The sequence below is a fragment of the Agelaius tricolor genome, unplaced genomic scaffold (assembly GCF_023055355.1).
Source record: "Agelaius tricolor isolate 1412-34295 unplaced genomic scaffold, bAgeTri1.0.p SCAF_3, whole genome shotgun sequence".
Lineage (NCBI taxonomy): Eukaryota > Metazoa > Chordata > Aves > Passeriformes > Icteridae > Agelaius > Agelaius tricolor.
The window spans coordinates 18,901,439-18,918,652 of NW_027269263.1; the positions used below are offsets into that span (position 1 = coordinate 18,901,439).

General features: G+C 50.6%; 2 protein-coding genes across 3 annotated transcripts; both read right to left on the reverse strand.

The window, feature by feature from the left end:
- Nucleotides 1-612: 612 nt before the first annotated feature.
- FOXRED2 (FAD dependent oxidoreductase domain containing 2) lies at nucleotides 613-9,594 on the reverse strand. Its single transcript, XM_071422776.1, has 9 exons — nucleotides 9,423-9,594; nucleotides 8,415-8,960; nucleotides 6,717-6,968; nucleotides 6,022-6,291; nucleotides 5,154-5,320; nucleotides 4,355-4,520; nucleotides 3,610-3,851; nucleotides 2,603-2,773; nucleotides 613-1,837 (listed from the first exon to the last, which is right to left on the reverse strand). The coding sequence occupies exons 2-9, from the start codon at nucleotides 8,936-8,938 to the stop codon at nucleotides 1,572-1,574; spliced, it is 2,058 nt and encodes a 685-aa protein (XP_071278877.1). The 5' UTR covers nucleotides 8,939-8,960; nucleotides 9,423-9,594; the 3' UTR covers nucleotides 613-1,571.
- Nucleotides 9,595-9,698: 104 nt separating this feature from the next.
- EIF3D (eukaryotic translation initiation factor 3 subunit D) lies at nucleotides 9,699-17,210 on the reverse strand. Of its 2 annotated transcripts, none has more exons than XM_071422778.1 (15): nucleotides 17,052-17,210; nucleotides 16,620-16,753; nucleotides 16,366-16,411; nucleotides 15,852-15,988; nucleotides 15,672-15,757; nucleotides 15,121-15,193; nucleotides 14,870-14,982; nucleotides 14,529-14,661; nucleotides 13,800-13,947; nucleotides 13,436-13,566; nucleotides 12,903-12,988; nucleotides 12,548-12,677; nucleotides 11,927-12,069; nucleotides 10,868-11,148; nucleotides 9,699-9,868 (listed from the first exon to the last, which is right to left on the reverse strand). In XM_071422778.1, exons 2-15 carry the CDS (start codon nucleotides 16,740-16,742, stop codon nucleotides 9,855-9,857), a joined length of 1,644 nt encoding a protein of 547 aa, XP_071278879.1. In that variant the 5' UTR covers nucleotides 16,743-16,753; nucleotides 17,052-17,210; the 3' UTR covers nucleotides 9,699-9,854. The 2 variants fall into 2 exon arrangements, with proteins under 2 accessions (XP_071278879.1, XP_071278878.1); XM_071422777.1 differs by having other exon boundaries at nucleotides 14,870-14,985.
- Nucleotides 17,211-17,214: the final 4 nt, after the last annotated feature.

Sequence of the window (17,214 nt, forward strand, 5' to 3'; positions counted from 1 at the left end):
GCGGCGGAGCCCTCCAATGGGCGCGGCTAGCGCAGCACGAGCCGTGGTGCGATCCCGGTCCCGGTGCCACGGCCGGTCCCTCCGTCGGGCGGCTCTCTTCAGCTTGAGGCTAGGCAAGGGGCTGCGAGCGTCACCTGCTTTTAGCTTTCCTGGCAGTGCACAGCTCTACATTCCCCCCAACAGCAATTAACTCCGTTCCACAACGCGCCGCACGGGAAGGCACCGGGACCAACCTGGATCCCTACACTCAGGGGTGACCACAGACCAGCGGGCCCATGCCACCCTCTCCAGCTGCATGTGAACAGGCACTGTCTTCCAGCAGCAGCATTGCTTGCAGAGCCCAGCATTCTCAAAGAGAGCAAGAACTCCCCTGTTACTTCCTTGACCTCTTCTGCTTCCCTGCCTTTCCAAGGAACTAAGGTTTTAGGGAAACAGCAGCTGAATTCATAGGATTGGGAGAGCTTTAGGTACATGTAAGGTACAGCCCTCCTCAGTTTGGAAGCAATAGTGTGCATTTTTCAAGAAGCTAAAAAGTTGGAAAACGTGTGGAGATAAAAGCCTGTTCCCTTCATCCCTCCTCTATTTCCTAGAAATCACAGGGACATCATGAGGTCAAGCTCAAAACTGCTCTTGCTTTGCAACTCCAGGCCCATGGAAGGAGTCCAAAGGGAGGTGATAGGCAAGCATATGTGGCTGACAAGGGGAGCAGTAAAGTGCAGACAACCTCCCTGTCAGTCCCTCTAAAATCTCAAGGTGACTGGAGGGGAATAAAACAGAGAAAGAGCATTTTAACAACATCAAACTTTCTTGATGGGACATAGTGCAAATAGGAGAAATATTGGTCATGCTTTATAAAAGACGGGCTAACCTTCTAGGCTGCTTGGTGTGGGAGAAAAAAAACATGAGGACAGCAGACCCAAACTCTGTAAGTCTCTGTGTCCAGGCATTCCAAGCAAGGTACTCATCTGTTGTGGAGGAAAGAGTCCCTTGTAGTGTTCTCTAGAAATTATAAATTATCTGACCTATACAGCAACTAAAAGAAAATAATCTTTCCCCACTCAAGCTACACAACTGCCCTAACTCAAATGCAGGAAAAATACCAGGAAGTTTGCCTGGAGTACCACTTCAGGATTCAATGCAGAAAAAATCTTCAAGTATACACAGCGTAGGGCATCCAGGGACCAGAGAGCCACAGGCTGTGAGCAGGCCATCTCTGAGGGGGACATGACATGTGAAGTTTCCCAGGCATTCCTGTGCTCACTTCTGTGGCCTCTGTACATCACTGCAGATACTGGTCAGTGAGATAAACACCAACACTGTCTTCAGGCAACTCTGAACTCTGCAAGGACAACATGGGAACCTCAGCATCGCTGGGTTTTGGTCCCTCAGTCCTTCAGAGGATGTTGGTCCTCTTTGTAACAGCAAGATCTGAGCAGGTCTTTGGCAACTCACGATCAGTGGGAGGCATGGGGATGGAAAAGGGATGCTGGAAAGGGCAGAATCCTGCTGTGGATCTCTGTTACAGTACTGTCACGAGAGCACCTATGGATTTCAGTGTGGAGCAAGAAAGGTTAAAGCTCATCCTTGGCATTAACAAGATGCTGCAGAGGACGAAGTGGTATCCCATGATCTCTCCTCAAGTGCTCCTGTGACCCATGGTGGCTGTCAGGGGGTCTGGCACCCGAGAAGTCTGTGTGAGTGTAATCCTGGAGCAGCCCAGCCTGTACCGCATGCTGCCGGAGCTCCTGGCTCCCCAGCAGCCCCTGCATTCGAACGTACCCCTGCTGGCAGGAGGGAGGCAGCTTCTGATGGGTGAAGGCAAACAGGAAACAGGACTCTGCAGGGGAAAGGATCAAAAGTTAAGAGTCAGCAGAGATACCCCGTAGGGAAATACTCCCATAAACTATCGGGGACTTGTTCAAAACAAAAGGCAGAAAGGATGAGGGAAGATGGCTGGAGTTTCCCACCCACTCCCCTTCCCTGGGTGGCAGCACAGTAATTGACGTACTTCTGCAGAGCTCAGGAGATGCAGAGAGGGATCCCCAGTCTGCACACTGAGAGAAAAAGGAGTTGGATTTGAGCTTGCATCCATCTGGCATATTCTTTGTGCTACAAGATGGCTTCCCTCTGTGTGCCACATGGGCTTTCTGCAGGAGGGTCCCACACCAGTGTTAAGACCAGGAAGGGAGGCAGCAGAGGCTCTTCACCTCTCACATCACAGCACTCCCATTTCCCATAGGAAAGCAATCCAATCACCAGTACATGAGATCTAGTACACAATGGCACAAAGACATGTTCAGATAATGAAGAAGAAAGGAAAGCTGCAGCTAAAAAAATGGATTGAACTCGACCTTATATGCCTTTCTCTAAGTCCTGGCATGCCTGGGCCAGTCTTCTTCTAATGGTGACAAGAGCAAGGACTCTTTGGGAACATACACACAGAACAGCACTTTGTACCATCTGGTGAGTGCCTTGAGGAGGTGTGACTGATGGTGAGACACACAGGGAGATCTCAGCTATTTTGCATATGAGATCACTTCTGTCCCTTGTTCCTCACATTGCTCCTCCTCTTCCTGCCACTTCGACCCTGTGCACAAATTACCTGCAAAGAAATTGCGCAGGTCGGTGCCGAGGCAGTTCTCCAAAAACCGCCTCAGTGGCAGGATGTGAGCATTCGGGGCTGTCCAGTCTGTCAGGAAGTCCTCCACAACGTGATGGATGGCATTTGGCCGGGGCAGAGGCCAGTCCGGGGGACGGAGTCTCATCTCACGCTCTGCCAAGAGAACACTAAGGGAGTCTCTTAGAAGCAAAATGGCATTAAAAAGAGCTTGGGGAATGGAAAGCAGCTGTGACAGCTGTTTCCGCTTTTGTCCTGACCTTTTAATCCGTTACTTTCATTTGCAATCCCCTCTGCTAGCTCTGTCCTCAACAGCCCTGCCACCACACAGCTGCCCTCTGTCCCTGTCTGTAGCATTCCTGTCATTTCACTCCTGTTCCCCCTAGGCAGGGACTGCCAGATGGGCTACGTTGTGTTTAATGCTGCTACCCATCATGCTGATTTCCGAGAAGGCAAGCTGGACCCTAACCCTGGGTTTCTGGAGATGAAGATTTCAACACTCTCATTTCCCAAGGAAGTCTGCCCTAAGCCTGCTTGCTGCTGGATAGAACACTCCTCTTCAAATCCTTGCCTTTGGCTGCCTCTTTGTCTGTGTGACCTCTCAGACTTGGGCATGCCAGAGAGCAGCTTTTTCTTCGCAGCAAGATGGCCAAACAACAACACCCTCATCTGTCAGGTTCTGCAAAATTCACATAGGGTGCCAGCCAAAGGGAAGAACTGTTCCTCTTTTTGGGCATGGGGAAATTTCCAGTATGCCTGTTTGTTCCTATTTTCAAATGTGAGGTCTCTGGTACAACCCTCCAGTCCCTATATTGGTCTTATGGATGGAACTTTCTTGCCAACTCTCAGCTTCCTTTTCAGCTCATCCAGTGGTGGGAGGTGTCTCACAGGAAGGGTGAATAGTGCTTTCAGGTACCACCCCCACTCTGGCTCTGATTTATCTTTATCCCTCTTTGTTTTGGTTGTGTCACACAATTAGCAGGAAAGCTTACCTGTTGGGAGGTGTTTGTAATAGTAAATAACAGGATGTAAAAAGTTGGACTGCCAGGCATGCTGCGCCTCTCCCACAGCACGGTTGTAGTAGAAGACATCCTTGTCAGCCCCAGAGAAATTCCTCCCATACTCCATAATGATGACAAAGAGCCCATTGCGAGCCTTTCTTCCTGTCTGCATTTCGAGCTCGGCCAGGACTCCAATAGGGTACTCTTCCAGGTATTCAAATTCTGTGGCATTCCTGTGAATTGAAACACCATAGGAATTTTCCACCAGAGAAAGCCAGCTGGGATCCAACCCACTCCCAGCTGGTCAAGGCTAAAGCCAAAAAGTCATCAGATAGTAATTTTCTTTGGTCATTACAAATCTGAGCTGGACTTGATGCAGAGCTTATAAAGGTTGCAGATACTGTTACAAGACACCATTATTTTCCTAGATTATGGGAGTCTCTCTACAGTAGCACTGCTCAACAAAGTTTTTTCCTGGGGTCAGTAAAAGAGTACTACACCTCTGAGCCTAGAGGGAAGGTCTGGACCATTTCAGCCCTTTAAGAGGGAGAAACAGAGTGCACAGCTGGGCACCAGTTGGAGCAGTAGTACAGGTTTAGGGTGGCTGCCTATGCAATGGTAACATCCTTAGGCAGGAAGAGCACAGCTGGTGTGGGGGCAACATGGGAGGCAGTGGTAAAGAAACAGAAATGAAATTATGGAGCGCAGTGCTGGGAATAATTACTCACTCACTCACTCTCTCAGCAGTATGATGTCAGCCAGGACACTGAACATCTGGTAGAGGCCTGAGGCCTCATTTACCCTCTTGATGATGGAATTGGTCAGCTGTGTAATAGGGTAGACTGTGGATGGCCAGGGGACACCATGGTGACGGTTTTCCAATAGGCGATGGACTGCCCGAGCTAAGACATGAACAGAAACAAAGACAGCTTATTTAACAAGGCAAGCTCATGCTGTAAGAAATCCAATCTCTGTGCTGCAGCAGGAGGCAATAAAATAGATCCTGAGGAGTGCTCAGGATCTCCCACCCCAATCACTGGTAACTGCAGTGGAGATGCCCTCAGAAAGCTGATGTGATGCTAAGTGGTGGGGGGAGAGGGCGGGGGGTCCTTGGGGATATTTCATTACTTCTCAGCAGTCCTTTAATGATAAGGATGGGCACACACACATGAAGGAAATTCTCTCTACTGCCCACAGCTGCTGGGTTTTAACTCCACAGCACAGACCTCTCACCCACAGCCTGTCACAAGGCAGAGCCTCTGGCAGGAAGAAATCTATTGTGTTACATAAATAACAGACAGCGGGCAAGAGAGATACAAGACAAAACAAAGACAGACAACCAAAAACTTTGTATATGACCCCAAGTCACTTCTCCTCCACTTCAGATGATGCAGCTGCAGCTTGACTGTGTTTTGTCCTTTTTATTGCCAGAACAAGACTAAGGGCAATCTCTTTCCAGCAGTAAGCTATGGATTGTTCCTTTGAAGGGAGGGAGGATTTCCACCTCTGCCCTTTCTGTACACCCCAGTACTCACTTGTATACCGGAATCCATGGATGAAGCCCCCAGCAGATTTCCTGAAGTCAACTGAATGGCTAGCAGTGCCAAGAACAAAGAGCCCCCGAGTGCCTCTAGACTCATAGCTGGGTTTGATTTGAGGATACTTCTTAATATTCCCTTTTCCTGGCATCATTCTCAGGGATCTGATATGCAAAAGAGAAGAGCAGACTATCAGGAAGGACAGGAGTAGAAAAATAAAAAGGGTTTCTGATACACATTATTTTGCAGCCACTGCAAGATTCTGCTTCATACCCCTGCTGCCTTCAGTGGAGTTTACTACTAAAATGAGGATCTTTGGAGGATAAGGGTTTTCATCTCAAGATAGCCCTGGACAAAGTCTAATTCTCAGCTGACCCCCTAACAATGAATTTTGGAAGACAGTGAAGTTAGCAGTATCATTTTCAACTGCAGGATGTACCAAGGTGGAATGAAGGTTGCATCCTCAGAGAATTTTTTTTTCCTCAACCAAACCTTTTTGTAGCAATCTGCACCTTTATCATTCTCATTTCAGAAAAAAGCCCCCAAACATTGCTAGCCTTGTCCATGTGATCTGGCAGGTCAAGATGTTAAGTTCTAAAGGTACAAGCTTTTCTGTGTCACTCAGGTCTCATTGCTCCCATCGGCACAGCCTTAAAGCCTGTTGGTCAGAGGGCAGTGACACACATTCCCACTGGGACACAGCCTTACCTGCAGGATAAACAAAGGACTGTGCAGCACCAAGCAGCTCAGAGCACACGGAGGTCCAAGCAATGCTGCCAGGAGAAGACCTGTTCTTCCCTTTCCTCCCTACTCAGGCCCTTCAGCCTAAATACCCTTTTTCATGGAGATCCTGGTTCTCCCTCACCTATTATAGATAGAGAAGTCAAACTTCCAGCCCAGGCAGCGGATGACACGGTCGTAAGGTGCGCGGGTGGCAAAATTGTCCAGTTCATCCTGAGGGAGGGTGATGGAGTCGATGCCTGCGCTGATGTTCCTGTTCTCCAAGTAGAACCGCAGTGTGATGTGCAGCTTTCCCTTTTTGTCCTTAACGATAGCCAGATCTTCCAGGTCACCCTCTAGAAGCCCATCCAGAGATTTCAGCTGGTAGGTGTCCAGCAGGCCATTGTTAATTGCTCTATGGAAAATACAACAATGTAAAGAAAGGAGGTTCTGTCTTAGCTTCTAAAATGGGATAATTCATCAGGCATCCCAACTCCTCTTCAGTGTAAGGGTTATCCCCAGAGCCTCAGGGCTCACAGGAACAGCACAGGTAACATAGCCTGGCTGTCCTTGCAGGATGTAGCCAACCTCCTAACTTTCCTCTGTAACTAGAAGCAAGGGAATAACTTGAGAGCCAGTACATTTTAAAGATTATAGTTTCCAAGCGGACACGTTTCTATTTTAGGTCCTAAAAAGCTCTCACCAAGCCTCTGTGTTCAGCAACTGCAACCTGGATTGCTTTAAAGCAAGAACCTATGGAAAGCCCCATATTTCCCCTATGGCCCCCATGACCACAGCACCAGTCCAGCCCGTTGCCTGGGAACAGGAGCAGTTCCTTACCTCAGATCCCCAACGTAGTGGGTGGCCCAGGAGAGGCGCACGCGGGAGCGGCTCACCATGTGGATGAAATTCGTGACACCCAGGATGTTCTCTGCTGTCTCGAAGGCCGAGTTCCCTCGGCCCAAGATCAACACGGTTTGGCCAGTGAAGTCCTCCGGGTTGATGGACACAGTCTCATAACCCTCAACATACTCTGAGCCAGGAAAGTTTACCACATTGGGAACCCACGTCCCAGCAGCAACCAACAAAGAGCTGCAAGAACAGGGATAGCACATGGAAATGCAGGAATTTCAGGAAAGGGGCTCCATCTCCTTATTCCTTCCTCCTCCCTCCTCCCACTGTGGAAGGTGGCTGCAATGTGACCCCCACAGTGACACTGGACCAGCTGTACAGGCCATGGTTTCAAGAGAAACCTCTACCTAGCTAGAACTAATGACCTGCTCCTCTCTTCCCTATCCTGAGGACAACTAGGAACACTGTTTTATATATATAGCAACAGTCAGTGTGGGTGCTGTGTATATATGCATCTCCCTCGCCTGTTCATGAATGCAACTTCTACTCGTATGAACTCACTGACAGTATCACAGGTTGATTACATGTTGCATAAAAATGATTTGGATTTAAAATTTGAGTTGACATTTGGCAGAGCAGAAGTCATTTTTAAGACACACAGGAAATAGTTTTGATATTTTGAAATGTAACTGCCAGTCATAAAAACACATTAGCAACATCGCTAATTGTTAACACCAAAAATAACTACAGTGATCTTTTTATATCACTCCATAAGAGCTTTTACTTGATTCTTGAGGAAGTTTTTGTGACTTAGATGGAAGCACCAGGCGGCTGAGGCAAGCAGCACTGCCTGCTGTCCCAGCCTTGCTTACACAGCGTCCCGAGAGCAGCTCGCTCGCGGTACGTGGGTGTCCGGGATTGCCTTCTGTCCCCTCGGAGCCTGCCAGCAGCACACCGGCAAGTGACAGCCAGCACGACCTGCTGTCATAGAGCTGAGGCTCTCAGGAGAGGTGAGAAATATACTCCGTATGTTCACACGAGTAACTTCGAGGTTTTTAGGAATGGAGCTCAGTGGTGGTACGGGATATACACACGTAAATAGGACGAGTGGAAGGGGAATTCAGCGACCAGCAGCCCTGAGGGTTATTCTCACAGTCCTTGCCCCTCCCCAAAAAATTCCCCACTTTCCTCTGCTTCCCCCCTGCCTGTTCCAGCTCTCTGCTAACCAAGGGCTTCACTTGTCTGGGACACACCCCATAGCCCATGCGGGAAAACGGGAACAAGATGTCACTGCTCTGACTCAATCCGGTTTGTAATAAAGGCAGTGTTGGCTGTGAGTACAACTAAGTTACTTTTTCCACAGACAGCAACTATCTAATGATAAAACAAAAGTGCCTTCAAGTATACTTATCAAGGACAGACGCTGCAGTGATGACCATGGCAGCCAATTTGTGTCTGCCCTCGCAACCTCCTCAGCTGCCCAAAGCAAAACACTGCTCGAGAAAGGCAATGCCTTCCCAGGAGCAGTTATTCCACCCATCTGCCTGCCAATCTCTAAAAAATGTTTTCCGTCCCTGATGGTGGTTAAGGTTCTAAGAGGCTGTGAAATCTCCATCCACAGAGATACTCATGCCTCAACAGGGCAAAGCTCTGAGCTTAATGTCAAGCCCCAGGTTTGCCCATTACCTGCACTTGTAGTTCTTCCTGTCCTGGTCAGTCAGGAGAAAATAATGGCCGTTCCAGGCCTGCTCATTCTTCTCCAATGTCACATGGATGATGGCTGTGTTGTACTGAACCCGCAGCTTCAGCAGGGAAGCAAAGTCCTCCAGGTAACGCACCATGGTGTCAGCGTTGGGGAAGAAGTCTCGAGAGTAGCGTCGGAACAGCAGCCGCCGGTCGTGGCTGAGGAGCGAATTCCAGTCGTGGCGGAGGTTGAACTCGCTGTTGGACTTGCCCGTGTACTGCTTGTTGATGCTGATGAGTTTGCGGTGCCGAGGGTAGAGCGCGAAGAAGCTGCCGGGAGCATGGCTCCGCTCAAAGACGATGTAGTCCCGGCCGGCTCGCTGGAGGAAATAGGCCGCCTGCAAGCCCGCGGGCCCGGCCCCGATGACGCAGTAGTCGTGGTACAAGAACGCGGCCCCACTCATCGCGCACAGGCTGCTGGCGTACAGGGCCAGCCCCAGGAGCGTCCCGCAGAACGCCGGGGCCATGGCGGGGCTGCCGCAGCCGGCCCTGAAGGGAAGAGGACCGGGAGGCGTCACCCCAGGGGCTGCAGCCTCCCCAGAGGAGATCCCCGACGGCACCAGTCTTGGCCCACCGCCGCCCAGAGCCGGCCGCCATGGCGCCCCCCACACAGCGTGGGGAGTTGGAGCGAGGCCCTTCTCCCTGCCAGCCAATAGCAGCAGGGGTCCCGGGCCTTCCAGCCAATGGGCGCACAGCGGCCCCCGCCACACCACACAGGTGGCAAGGTGGGGCAGCACCTGTGGACTGCTGGTCGCGAGCGCCTCTGCGCCTCACCAGCCAATGGGGACGGGCGGCGCAAGCCCCCCAACCAATGGGAGAGGGCGTGCCCTGCACTGCCCTCGCTCCCCCGCCAATACGGTCCCTGCCCTGATGCCCCCGCCCCCGCCAAACGGCGCACGAGGCGTAGCGCACGTGACGCGCGGGGCCGCCGCCGCCCGCCCGGACCCGTACCTGCACCATGGAGCTCCCGCCGCTCCGCTCCCTGCTCCTTCCCGCGCCGCCCGGGCAGGGCGGGGCGGGCACGGCGCTGCCTCCCGCCCGCTGCGGGGGCGAGCGAGGGGGGCGGCGCGCTCCCCGCGTCACGTGACGCCGCCACCGCCGCTTCCCGCCGCCGGCACCATGGCGGCGCGCGCACCACGTGTCCGGGGGCGGGCGGCGCTTAAAGGGGCAGGCGCGGGACGGAGCCGTGACCGCGGGGGACACCCGAACCAGGCACACACACACACATACAGCGCCGGAAGTCGGCAAAATCAACTTTATTCCGCTTTCCCCCGTTTATGATCGATGTGCAGCACAGCCGGGGCAAAGGTACAGCCACAGCCCAGCCCCGGGACTGGGGCTCCCCGGGCACTGCAGCCCCTCCCTCGGTGCTGGTTGCAGGGTTCAGCTCTCTTCCTCTGAAAAAGAAGAGAAGCAGAAATTAGGTGAATGCAGCTGGAGGAAGAAAACCCCAAAATTAAACCCTCGCTGTCAAGGAAATGCCACAAGGAACACAAAAAACCAAGGCTGTCACTTTGGGAAATTCATCCCACCTCCAACTGTCTCCTTGCCTCTGTCCAGCTTCCCAACAAACCTGCCCATCAGCCAAGACCACACACTCGTCATAAACAATTTACATTCCTAGGCAAATTACGCAGCAACCCAACTAACATTTCCATAATAAAATCCAGAGCAGCCAGGCTAAGCTTACAGCCTAAAAATAATCTGGGAGATATTTTCCTATCACAGAAGCAAGAGCTCTAGGATAAATGGTTTCCCTCTGTCAGCGGAGCACATATAGATCTCACATCAGAGATGGTTTTAGGCAGCAAAGGGAAGGCAGCAGTTGTCCACTGGGCACCACTGATGCTCCAAAACTCACATCCAGACCAGCCAGTGATTGCTCAGCTTCAAGAGTCACTTCAGAAAAGCCTTCACCACGTTCCCTCAATTGCGCTCTGTCACCACGCATTTGAAATGTGTCACCTTATAGTCACTGCCACTTCTAAAACTGCAGTCAAAAAATATCCCAGAACCAACAGAAATTAGCACCCACCCACTCCTGCAGACCTTGGGGCCGCTGAATGAAGGGCTTCTTGGCAGGCTTCATTCTGCCACACAGTGCTCTGGATGTGGGACCTCCCCACAAACCCTGCTAAAATCAGTCCTCATCAAGTATGTGTACAGAGGCACAACATCTGCATCTCCAACTAGGTGCTGTTTTTCTTCCAGCTGAGTACTCCCAATGTCACCCACGCCTTTTCAACAGAGTCCCATCCTTGGGACCACACATTCTCCAGCCTTGTTCCTCTCCTGCCATTGCACTGGTCAGATCTGACCTTTTAACTCTGGACTTAACCATACATAACAGACTAGAACATCACTTTAAAGCATAAAGCCCCAAGTAGGCTACAAACCTTCCTCTTCCTCTTCTTCCTCCTCATCCTCCTCATCTTCATCAGAGCTAAAGGTGCCATCAGGCAAACTGTAGATGCGGATCACCTGCTTGTTGGGGTCCTTGAGGATGAGATACTTCCCCTCATCCAGCTTCATGCAGATGTCAATGACGCATCGCAGGATGCCCCAGGCGTTCTCTATGCTCAGATTAATCTGGCTGGCAAATTCATTTGGCTTGAACTGCTGTGTGCCCAGGATCACGTGGCGGGCAGAATCCTTCACGTGGTAACGGGATACGTACCTGGGGGGCAAGAAGAAACCACAGGGGTATCAGGAGATTACGCCCAGACAGCAGAACACCAGCAAGAAAAGCAGCGTGATCATCTTATTTTTGTTTTCTGGGCTGAAAAATCCTAATACTCCAACACTGAAAGCTAAGAGGATTTCTTGGCTACAAACTGTCAATCTGCGATGCACCTGGAAATCCCCAAATCGGATGGAGAGGTACAAAAGATGAAGAAGAATTAGCCCCACAGATAAAACTAAGAAATAGCACGATTAGCTGGGAGTTTGGAATGAAAAAGATGGAAAAGAATAAATTCTGTGTCTGTGGATGGAACTGAGGGTGGCAGAACCACTAGAATTCATTTAGGAAAAGCCTCTTGTTCATTACCTGCAGTACTCAACTGATTTTAAGCTGACAGTTTAAAAAAAAGGTGTGGCTGTATCTCCCCTCACCACCTAATTTCTCAGTTACAGGGCACTGAAGATCTCAATCAGATACCCGAGAGGCACCACAGTCACTGTATTTATTTCCCTTGTTGGTGACCACAGCAAAGAGGCTGAGAGCCCACACAGGCCACCTGTCCCTCGTGTGTGGGGTCAGTCACAGCTGGATGCTGAGAGGAAGCAGCTTACACCAAGGCTGGTGCCCTCACCACAAGCTTTCCTTTTTTGGCCACTCAAACACTGGGTGATTTTAGCATTACTCGTTCTGTAAATGCTTCACTCAGCCATACACCAAGTTTAATACTAGAAAATGCACCTGGAAGACATTTGGTGTGAACCGCCCCCCTTACCCGAGTTTAAGGTACTCTGATCCAGCCAGCAGTGCACAGCATGTCCAGCGGGCCAGCTTGTAGCTGTTGTTCTTCAGCTCCGTGGCAATGACAGCCCCTCTCTGAGAGTCCAGCTTCTGGCGCCAGTCCACCCCATTGCAATACTGAGAGGAGAATCGGAACCAGGGTCAGCCTGACAAGCCAGCAGCAGCCATCTCTTCAGCCACCTTGTCATCACAGAGGGAAGCTGTCTAGCCTATGGTACCACGTGAGGGAGTGCGAACTGCAGCCTACAGAGAAAGCTCTTGCACTGGGAAGGGAGAAATCCAAACAGCTGGGATTGCTCAACATTTGTGGCACTAGTTAGAAGGGGCAGTTTGTGAGGAAAGAATTCTAGAGAACCATAAGAACAGACTGGCTACTATGCTGAACACCCAGGGAGACAAGAGGGTTCAAGCCAGCTACCTCACATTTAGGGGAGAATCTCATCAGCATTGCTTGTCTACCAGAGTTATACTCCTTAGTGGAATGTAACATCCGGGGAACACGGCCAGATGTTTGTCTCATCTTCCCTGCTGTACCTGGCATGTCAGGCAGCAGTGAAGCAGTTAGAGCTAGCTTGGGGATCCTGTTCTTCCTCACCCTTGAATCCCACTCGTTCAGTGTTTTGATGTTGATGAATGACACTTCTCCATTAGCTCCTGTCATCACTCCATCATGCTCACAGCGGACAATGAGATCTATATCATCTCCCAGCTTCCACCTTCGGTACCTGCCAATAAACAATCCAGCTGGTTATTTCTGACCTTCGGTCTCTTCCAGATCCATGTAAGCATTCAGCAAAATCCTTTCCTCCTTTATCTTTTCACTGTGAGGTCATCCATGAATCCCTCTCAAGGTAAAGCTTCTATCAATAACACTCCCAACCTGTTTTGCTTCTGTATCACACTGACATCTTGCCCCCTGCCAAATCTGGGCATCAGAAATATCAACTTACCTGTATGCAACAGAGGCTACTTCATTTTTATCCATGTCATCCTCCACAAAGGGGTTTGGGTTGGGAAACTTGTACTTCTCCTTTCCCTGAAGATGAAAACAGCAGAGCATGTTAGGAGACAGCTTTCCTCTATTGGAAAAATATTCTTTTACAGCAACAGTAGCTGATTTCCCTTATGTAGAGAAACACCAAAACATTAAGACAGCTGATGAAAGCCTCATGCCCACATTAGTAGTCACAGCACTATAAGCAGTACTTGTACTGGCACTTAGGCTTCCTTAAGTGTACTGAGAAGCCTGTCTACATCATCAATGGGAGTAGGATGATACTCTGTGAAATCAAGGTGAAAATCTTTCTACAACAAAGTCACACTGCTCACCAGAAATAATCCCACCTCTTTCAAAACTGAAAGACCATTGGTATAACACAACTGTCAATTAAAATGCTTCTGTTCTGTATTAAAGCAGCCTTAATGAAGCCTCTTCTTGAGACTCTGGAGCACAGACCCACTACTCATCACAGTTCTACCGTACCATCCTCAGACACTGCTGGGAGAAGTTATGATTGATGTAGGTAGCTTCCATGGCCAAGTTGCGTGGAGAATTAAAAGAGTTGCCCTCTTCCTGTGGTGGTTCATTGGCTGTTTCACTCACTGTCAGGAGGTCTGGGAAGAAAACCAGATGCAAATGGTTATACTTGGGGGAGTAACTATGTCAGCTTTAGTGAATTGCTAGCCCCACATCAGAGCAGAATACTTCAATACTGAAGTTCCCCACACAGCTATCACACATACTGCAGTAATAAGCTTGTTCAGGGGGCTCAGTGTGGACACCTAAATAAGCATGAAGAAAATATGACCCTACAGCTGCAGAAATTCCTTTCAGGACTTTTCCTCACCAAAATCTGAGTTGTCCCTCTTGTCAAAGAAAAGCTTGGATCCAACTCTCTGGACAATGATATCCCAGGAATAAACAGAACGAGTGCAGCTCATCAGTGTGGCCAGGATGGCATCTGTGGCAAACACATTCCCTTGTGTCTTGGCCAGCTGTGAATATAGAAGGAGGAGAAAACTGTTTCAGCAATAAGAATAGATATCCCTTCCCTAGGGATAAGGGAAGGACAAGAAGTGCTAGCAAACCAGATCACTGACTTCTGCTGTTCTGACTGAGAAAGCTGTACTGGTGAGTACCCCATCGACTGCCAGCAAAGCATAAGGTACTACACAGCAATCCTGGCCCACCCTCACCGACACAAGGGGAAAGTAAGAAACTGCTACGAAATATTAATTCTGTTGGAAAATGCACAGCTTCTCACTGCAAATCAAGTCACAAAAAAGAAATGTCTGAGCCTTCCTCACCTTCAAAAGCAAGGCCCAAGGATCATGTTTCTGACCTAAGTTTTCTTCCCAACATACCTCAAGTACTGGTCTGCTTGCCCTTCCAGAATTTTAGCTTTTCCTTGGCCAGTGTTCCTACCTCTGCCTTAATCTAGCTCTGCCTTCCACCTCAGAAAAATACTGGTACCAGTAATGCTGGTACCAATGCTTCTTGCTTTTGCCATTTGGTCTGATGGTGACAGCTGGTCTCCAACAACAGCCCACACTGAATTTCACAAACTGGTGGATACCTTTCGGATAACTGGGTCATCCGTAGTGGTGACGGTATGGAAGATGCGTTTAATACTCCTCAGGAGCTTCTCGTTCCTTGTTGTAATGCGGTCGAAGGCTTTGTCGTAGTACTCCAGGGCTCCACAGCACTCTCTGCAAAGATAAGAGGACCATCTGGATACCCCTCTTACAGATAACACCACCCATGAACCACGCAGGGCCTGCTGGGTGTTTCATTACCTCCCCTTGGTTTTGGTACTTCATAGAGAACATTGGGACCAGGCAGGAGACCTCTGAGCTCCCACTTTCCAAAAATCCGGTCACTTCAAGGAGCAAGCAAAGGGCTGTCTTAGGAACTCACATGTCCTGTGGTTCTGACACCTCCAGATAGCGCATTTTCATCAGTCGAGGGAAATCCATCTCCTCCTTCACCTCCCAATCGCTGCGAACTTCAACAGAGGAGTCACGAGGTTTCTGCTGTGCGGCCAGAGGGGGGACACGTACAGAGAGAAATGGAGACACATCAGGATTTGTGCGAGAGGAGCTGCCCTGTGAGTGCAGCCACAGAAACTTAACCATCAGAGGGGGCACAATGCTGATCAGTTTGTCTACCTGTGATTTCTGGTCCCACTTCTGCCTCACTCCAAACTGCTTCTGAAACTTCTTCTGTAGGCGCAAACGATCTCTAAAATGACAAATGTGAGAAAAGCCGTGATTCCTATATGCCACAACCACTCCTCCACTTCCAAACCACTACCAGAGGAGCACTGCTTTCAGACACTGAGCTCCTGAAACATTTGTTGAGCCATCTGTTGATCAAGACACCCAAGGCATTAAGAAGTCTGTTCTTAGCTCTGAGCAGCTCTTTATATAGTTCTACCTGAAGACTGAAATGCAGTTTTCAGAAAGGATATTCACTCTTTAGAATACCACCATTACTTTCTAAACACAACTAAAAATTCCTCCTAAATTATTAGGAAGCCATTTGAAATCCATGCTTTTAAGTACTACTGACACTAGAACAGCACTGGACTCAAAACACCCTGAAATTCTCTGCTGACTGTTTGCTCCAGCAGTTTCTGTTACTGTAAGTTTGCAAATTCATCAACAGTATGTTCACACACTCCAACCCGAGCTCAGTATGCCCATCTCTGCAGCCTCACCTCTCCTTCTGCTTGGCACTCTTTGGCAGTGTCTGCATGCTGAACTGCAGCATGTTCCGACGGTCCTTGTCTCTCCGAAGGTTCCTCTGCAGAAATGACAGAGAGAAAAAGGAACCGATTAATTGGGAAGAATCCTGTGGGGCTGAAGCTCCCTCTCATCCTGTCTCAGGGACACCCTACCTGTGCAAACCTCATGCGGTTCCTCTGGTACGCTGTTTTCTGCGTCCGGGCTGTGTCCACCAACTGGAAGCTGGTCTCATCCTCCTCGTGGAAATAAGCATATTGGCTTCCGCCCCCAAACTGTGATGAGTACTTGTCTGGGAACAAAACAAAGCAACTCAGCACCAAGGTCCTAAGGAAAAACCCTGATGCTTTGCCTCTTTCTCTCCCCATCTGCCTTCACCAAAGTCTGATATCTAAACTAGGACTCCTGCCTTATACCTGCATGTCTACTCCCCCTCCACACCTCCCTTACAAGCCCAGGCAGTACAAAAACCCAGAGTAAGCCGCAAGGACAGGGAGAGCCCCACAGAGCTCTCCCAAGGGTAAAGCACGCTTCCTAAAGTAAGCTGCCTGTCTTGCTGAGGTGTGCAGGTAATTACAGGGTGGGTATGAGACATGGAAGCAGGAACGACGCTTAGAAGGAAACTTTGCAGAAAATAAACCCCAGAGACAGCCAGCAGACCACACGTACTTGTGTATCTTTTATCCTGGTACGTGGCTCCTGTCCAATCGGCCACCTAAGAACGAGCACAAACAGTTAAAAGTAAGCATTAACACAACATATGCTCCATGTTTAATCCTTTTGACTCCCAGCTCTGCCTGCCAGCCCTGCTAGGTGTTCACAGTGTGTTAGGACGCACTGCCAAGGGTGCCGGAGGAGCAGCCAGGGTAACAAAAGCGAGCACGGGAGGCAGCATGCAGGGGGGCCCAGCACGGCACAGGTACCTTGCCCAGGCGGTCTCCTTTGCTGAAGGGCTGGTACGGCATGTCCTTGAACTGCTCGGGCACAGCACACGGGCCCCAGCCGGAGGGGTTGTCCTGGATCACAGGTGCCACAAACTTCGCCATTTTTAAATTTTCTAAAGGTGGAAAAATGAAAAAAAAAACTCTCAAACCCTCAGCTGCCGCACGGTGTGGCACCGAGACCTGAGGCCTTGCTCCGGCACAAGCCACCGCCAAGGGAAGGCGCCTTCGCCAACCAGGCCCGGGGAGGAAGGAAGGGTCCCGGTGGGCGCTGCGTGTGCCGGGGAGGGGCGGGGACGCGGCCCCACCGGAACCGGCGGGAGCGGCGGGGCGGGGCTGGGGGGTCTCGGTAGGCGCGGGAGGTGCCAGCGCGGCAGGCGAGCGGCTCTGGTGCGACCCCAGCGCCTCCCTCACCTGCGCGGCGCCGGCGCGGCCCCGATGGCGGCGGATCCAGCGGCGGATCCGGGAGCGGCTCCGGCGGCGGCGGCGGCGGGCGGGGAAAGGGCCGCGCACAGCCCCGGCGCGCCCTTCGCGTCAGCGCCGCGCGACGGCAGCGCCCTGTCGTAAACGCAGAAAA